Source organism: Sinocyclocheilus rhinocerous, unplaced genomic scaffold, assembly GCF_001515625.1.
Source record: "Sinocyclocheilus rhinocerous isolate Xijiao unplaced genomic scaffold, SAMN03320098_v1.1 scaffold313, whole genome shotgun sequence".
Lineage (NCBI taxonomy): Eukaryota > Metazoa > Chordata > Actinopteri > Cypriniformes > Cyprinidae > Sinocyclocheilus > Sinocyclocheilus rhinocerous.
The window spans coordinates 577,964-585,046 of NW_015627539.1; the positions used below are offsets into that span (position 1 = coordinate 577,964).

The window sequence follows — 7,083 nt, forward strand, 5'->3', positions numbered from 1 at the left end:
GATCATCACTTAATAAATATGATCGTATAATTATTAATTTTTAAAATAAAGATTATATATTTAGAATAATATTAAATATATAATTTTAATAATATTATATAATGTAATATGCCTTTATATTTTCATCTTCATATGTATATGACAAATATGTATGAGAAAAACAAATCTACACAAATACTAAAGTAAACCTACTGTTTGTTGTTCGATAATGTATTTGTAGTTGTTTGCGCGGTGGATGCGCTAGATGGCGCAGTGCAGCACCAGTGATCTCAGCGCGCTCGCAGCGGAGGCGCAGAAGAAGACAGAGCGACTAATGGAGCAGCGGCGGGGAGCAGCAGTCTTCTCCCGAGCTCCTCTTCCATGGCTTAAACCAGCACGTTTCTCTAGGACTGTCACATGCGGATTATGCAGTAGGTGTTACACAGCTGTACTAAACTGCAAAACGGATCTAAGACGCTGCGAGTTGAGTGTATTTGAGATCAGAGTGTGATGATGAGCTCAGAGACTGAGGCCGCTGCAGGATTCTGAGCAGTCTTGATTCATTCAATGAGTTTATTTCGTAAATCTTATCTGAAGATGACTAATGAATTAACATGTGGCTGCACTGCACAGAAACCAACCCGCCTTTACTGTCTGTGTCTCAAATCATAATGAGCTACCTACCTAGGCAGCAATATTGGGGCATTAAAGTCGTGTTTAACGTCTGAATTGAATCGACTGATCGAAACTGAATCAGATATTGAATCGAAGAGTGTTCGAACGCCTTTATGATGCTCAGAAATTAATCGAACGTTCGAATCGAATGTTGATTCAAATTGAATCACATATTCGTGCTTGCTTATAAAAATCGATTCAAATAATCCAAAAATACGCATGATTTCCTATAACCGAATCATATATGCAAGCATTCCCGTGATTCCCTAAAATCAAATCAAATATTCGAGAGCATACTCACGATTCCCTAAAGTCCAGTGAAATTGTCAGTCATGCTTATGGTGTTCTAAAATCTTGAATCAAATAATTCGAACATGCTTGTGATGACCTGAAATCGAATCAGATTCGCTCATGATTCTCTACAACTGAATCAAATATTAAAGCGCTGTTATGATTCACTAAAATCGAATGAAATATTCAGGCACTCTTATGATTCTCTAGAATTGAATCAAATATTTGAGCACTTTTATGATTCTCTGGGTTACACTTTATTTTAAGGTGTCCTTGTTCAAGTGTAATTATATATTTAAGTACTGAGTAATATTAATTAACTACATGTACTTACTATATGGTAAGGTGTAGGTTTACGTGCATGTAATTATGCATAATTTATTGTTTAATAGTAAGTACATGTAATGTGTAACAAGGACACCGTAAAATAAAGTGTTACCATTCTCTGAAATCGAGTAATTCAAAAATAATTTAAAAATATTTCAAGCACTCTTATGATTCTCTAACACTGAATCAGATATTCAAACTTATGATTCCCTGAAATCAAATAAAAAATTCAACATGCTTACGATGCCCTAAAATCGAATTAAATATTCGAGCACTTTTATGATTACCTGAAATCGAATCAAATATTTCAAGCACACTTATGATTCTCTAAAAGTGAATAAAAGCATTCTTATGATTCTCTAAAATTGAATACAAGCATTCTTATGATTCCTTGAAGTCAAAACAGATATTCAAACACTTTTATAATTCACTGAAAATGAATCAAATATTCAAGCACTATTAATTTTCTAAATTCAGATCAAATATTCACGCATGCTTATGGTTCTCTACAATTGAGTCTAACATTCAAATGGACATGATTCCCACTGAAGTGTTTTGAATGCTGTGAATTCATGCATTAGGCTGATCTTACATGGGACAACTTTTTGAGCAATTTTGCCGGGGAACTTTTTTTGAGCAATGTTGCTTGGGCACCTTTCCATTGAGAATGGGTGACAAATTTCTATCTGGATATTTTAGATCGGTCGTGGGCTCTGTGTCTCACCTGGTTGTTTGTTGACGGCAACATTTCCCAAAGTTGCCCAGTGTATCATCAGCCTTAGTCTATATGTTGTTGTTGTTTTATTTTTTGCATTGCGCAGCATTAATGGCTGCTTGAACAGAGATATATGAGGCTGTGTGTGTGTGTGTTACGTGTCTCCACCAGGAGATGAAGCGGGTGCGGACGGAGCAGATCCAGTATGCGGTGAGCCAGTACCTGAAGAGGAGGCAGTACATAGACACAGATGGGTCTCTGAAGGGGGCCAAACTCTCCCAGTCCGCTGAGGAGATGGCAGCCAGTCTGACAGGTGACTGCACTTTAAATCAACATGGGTCTTTAACTCGGAATGATTTCACATTTCTCTCTCTTTCTGCTGTGAGCAGTTCAGACGGAGTCCAGCTGTGCGAATGTGGTGTCTGCAGCCCCGTGTCACTCTGACCCGCAGCAGTACGAGACCCAGTTCTCCAGACTGCGCTCCTTCCTGCAGGGTGAGAGATCAACTCCTCACAAACGCTTTCCTAATAGAGACAGAGAGCACTTAGGCCATGTCCACGGGGGGAAACAACCCAACCCTCTCCATTGACTTTGTATTGCGGGAAGCTGCCTCCTTGTCATTTCTGACTTATAACAAAAAACAGAACAATGTCTAAAAGCTGCTGTGTGCCAAAGTGTACAGCAAACAAGCTAAAAAACCCAGAATAATTTTTATAAGCTGTCGACCCAAAAAACAAGCGTTTAAGGACTCAAAAGTAGAGCGCAACGTGTCATATTACTCTGAGAACTGCGCCCACTGGAGGGAAACGTAATCTGGTTTTAACAGCCGTTTTCTGTGTTTCAGATGCTGAAGCACTGTTAGTGAAGGAGGTGAGCGGCGTCTTGTTTCCGCTCTTCCTCTACCTGCACCTGGACATGGTGCGGTGTGGCCTGAAGGGGGCGGTAGACTCGTTTTACAGTCGCTTCCACTCGTTCTTCCAGCAGGACCCTGAGCAGAAAGCAATCGTAGACCTGCTACGAGGAGCCGTCACGCCTCAGGTCAGTTAATTTACTGTTAAAAACTGTTTTACGACGAGACTGACCAAGTTTAATTTCCTATTTTTCTTTGTGGCACTGATTTAAATGCTTCCATAAAGTGTCAGTTACTCAGCAAATGCACAAATTTTGTTCTAAATTGTTACATTATCACTGAAACTGCTTCTTGTGTTTGTTAGGAAGAGGGATAAACCAGTGTTTGGAATGAAATATTAGTGTACTACTTTCTGAATACTTTGTAGTGCACGTTGTATACTGCATATTATTATTAAAAACATAATTATCGTAACAGTGGGAATTATGCCACAATTATGTCACTTGACCCATCATGTGGAGTGATGTGCAATTATTAAATTTATATTACTCGCTTATTAAAACAAGTACAGTCAGTTTTTTTCAAAAGAACTGTAATCGATAAATTTAAGATTTAGGCCATGTCCACACATACATATTTATATACGTACATATATACATACGCATATATATATATATATGAAAATAATAACCTATATATATATATATAATAACACTTTCTAAATATGTATATAAAACAAATCAAAAAACAAATGTACATATTTAATTTTATTATAATTTATATTGCCTTTGTAATTACATAGATTTTTATTGACTTTTATATTTTATTTACACTCAGCCATTCTATTTATTATTATACACGTGATTTTTTGATATATACACAGACGTTTAAAAAACAAATGTACATGTATATTTATTATATTTTGTATTTTTACATTTTTTGTATATATACATATATATATATATAATTATGTATAACCAGTTGACCTACATCACAAAGGGCTTTGTTTTCTTTGTAATTAGTATCATTACTCACATGTTGTCTTAGGTGGAGGTGACAGCAGCGCGCAGAACCGACTACCAGCTGTACGGCGCAGGGATAGGAGCGGGAAACACAACCTCCACTTCCTCTTCCTCCGCTGCGGTGGAGGGGGCGGAGCGTGTGGAGGTCACGGCTGGGTTACCTCAGAACGAGGCGGCGCTGGAGGCGTTGCAGGACTGCATAAAGCGCGTGCGGGAAGGTGCGCCTTCGCTCACCACCGTCTGCTTCTACGCCTTCCAGCACACGGATCAGCTGCTGAACACGGCCGAGGTGTCTGCGGACAGCCGCTTGCTGGCAGCCGGCTTCGATAACTCAGCCGTCAAGCTGTGGAGTCTGCGGGCCAGGAAGCTGAAGGCGGGGCCTCACTGGACCGACGTGTCTAAAATAAGACTGGCCTGTGACGTGTTGGAGGAGGAGGTGAGTGTCTCTCTCGATTTAGGCAGCTGATCAATCTTATGATATGATGTATATTCATTCATATCAGCAGCACATCTAATGGAGCTGAAAGATAAATTACGGGTCTGGAGAGTTTTCATTCTTTTGATGGGTTTCAGTATGTGTCTCTATTAGAGATGCACCGATTGACCGGCCAGTGATCGGAATCGGTCAATTTTTCGCATGACCAGCCCGGATCGGTGACCGGCCGGTCAGTCTCACGTCTTGCAGATTCCGAGCCGATCCTTTTATTGCCAGCGGCGCAGACAATGACGTCACAGCCACGCGCACACTCACAGTCGCGTGTAAACATGTCGTTTCGTGTGAGAATGATTCTAATTTGATTTGAATTCAGTGTAAACGGCGAATTCATATTTATCATATCAATATCAAATATTTATGTCATGCCAGATGAGGCTTGCACTGCCTGAGTGAGTGTGTGAGAGAAACAGCACACACAAAGTTACTCACAGAAATGTATAGATTCATACTGCGGTAGAATTACTATTGTAGTAAAAATTACTATTGTAATTTTGCATTATTGACACACTATTTTCCTAATTAATGCTGTTCAGTTGCTTTGACACAATCTGTATTGTTAAAAGCGCTACATAAATAAAGGTGACTTGACTTGACTAGAAAAAAAAAAGATATTTACAAAATATGATTTAGGTAAGCAACATTATACGACCATGATGTTTCCCCTAATATCAATATCAACACGATTGCAATGTGACACTGATTTTATACAATAGTATTTCAATAAACAAGAAGTTAAAGTTTTTTTCTCAATTTCGCTGATGAAAATAGTTCCGGTCAAAGCCACAGCAGGACTGTTGTGTGTCTCTGAGCAACACACAGCGGTGTTTCATTACTGAATGAATCCACGTTTTTGAATGAATCGAGTGAGTCAATGATTCAGTGGCCCATTCATAAGAACAGTCACTTGCCTCGTTTTTGAATGAATCAGCCGTTTGAAAGAATCGGTTGAATGAATGAATAAATGACTCACTCATTAAAACAGACATTTGCCGCCACCTACTGGTGGTTTAGTCATATTTAAAAGTATCATTGCATTTTTTCAACATTTATTTGTGTTTAAAAAAAAATATGTAACTTTGATCTTATAAAATTAGAAATTTTGCAGTGTAAATGCATTTATGGCACCAAACCATAACCTTCCATAACCAAACCTTCATCAAACTGTCTGTGTAAATGCATCTAATGCCACTTCAGCTGCAGCTTCTGTTTCCTATGCAGTGGAAAGATAAGAGTTTGTTAATACTAATTTCATTTGAATGGTAACAACCCTACAGTTTCTTATTATTCTAACTAAATTCATTGAAACAAAGTACTTTTTGACGTGAAAGATGACACATTTAATAAGGTTAGGGGGGAAAAAATGACCATTTATAAACATAGTAGGAAATGACAACTGTTTTGTTACATACAGCAACTCATTTTAAGTGAACTATTTCTTCCTCTTTCCAGTCACAGAGCACTTTATTTTGAGAGTTGTTTAAGTGAGAGAAAATCTGTAACTTAGTCCAGATTGGGGGAATTGTAATGTTTATTAATTTCTTTTGTTATGTAAATAATTTTTGCATTGAAATTTGCATATATTTTTGTTTGTATATGCTGTCAATTATAGTTCTTAGAAAGAAAATCGGAATTGACAAAAATCGGTATCGGCAGCAGGTCACACTTCCAAAAAATCGGAAATCGGAATCGGCCAAGAAAATTGCAATCGGTGCATCTCTAGTCTCTATTTATTTGACCTGAAATAGTTAACAAGGATTTAATTTATTTTTATTTTTATTTTGATATTTTATTTTAAGCTTCACTGACCAAAGAGTCTTTTCAAGCAGAAGTACAGAAGTGTAATACATTGTAATTTACAATGGACGTTAACACTTAACACAACTAAATGTATATTTTATTGATTTAATTTTACACTAACATAAACTAACTTGTTAATAGATAGCAAAATTTACATATATGAATGACATTTTAAACTTTTTTTTTTTGCATAACTAAAGAACTAATAACTGAACTAAATCAAGGAACTTTGCTGCCGTACCATGGGTGCAGCAGGCGCAATGATATTATGCAGTGCCTGAAAATAGGCTAACTTCCGTCAACATAACTAACGTGACCACATGCTTGCACAGGGAGCATGCAGGGGACTATTTTCAGGTGCTGCGTAATATCCTTGCGCCTGCTGCACCCATGGTACGGCAGCAAAGTTCCTTGATTATTACGCCGGAATGAGAGTATAGTTCCTAGCCATATCGGCCTAGAAAATCGCAACTTTTCATTTTCCGTCGGTCTTAGTACACGATGTAACTACAGAAGAGTCAAGTTTTAAATAGGAAAAATATCAAAACTCTTTGGTCATTTTTGAGCGAGATGCTAACGGTCTAATCAGATTCAATGATCTATGCTAAGCTACAGCTAAAAGTGCTACCGCCAGACCCGGAGATCGGCTGAATGGATTCGAAAACGGTAAAACTCAACTGTTTAACTCTAGGAGAGTTGGAAAATGAGCCTATTTTCAAAAATAGTGGAGTGTTCCTTTAAATGCTATTTCATGTGATTTTTATATCAACATAAAATCAAACATATTGTAAATATATTGCATTAATTGGTCAAATATCCGATTAATTGTACGGCAATATCGATACTCTTCTACTATGTGATCCTGGAGCACAAAACCAGTCATAAGTAACAGGTATGTTTGTAGCAATAGCCAACAATACATTGTATGGGT

At 37.6% G+C, this 7,083-nt stretch overlaps 1 protein-coding gene across 1 annotated transcript in view; it reads left to right on the forward strand.

Annotated features, from left to right (window-relative positions):
• Positions 1–301: 301 nt before the first annotated feature.
• The window catches only part of LOC107729915 (TAF5-like RNA polymerase II p300/CBP-associated factor-associated factor 65 kDa subunit 5L), a 10,014-nt gene continuing 3,232 nt past the window's right edge, over positions 302–7,083 (forward strand). Inside the window, exons 1-5 of the mRNA XM_016540654.1 lie at positions 302–410; positions 2,159–2,300; positions 2,377–2,481; positions 2,832–3,025; positions 3,885–4,295. Of these exons, the coding sequence (XP_016396140.1) occupies positions 2,162–2,300; positions 2,377–2,481; positions 2,832–3,025; positions 3,885–4,295 (849 nt within the window). The 5' untranslated portion in view covers positions 302–410; positions 2,159–2,161. The remainder of the gene's footprint in view (positions 411–2,158; positions 2,301–2,376; positions 2,482–2,831; positions 3,026–3,884; positions 4,296–7,083) is intronic.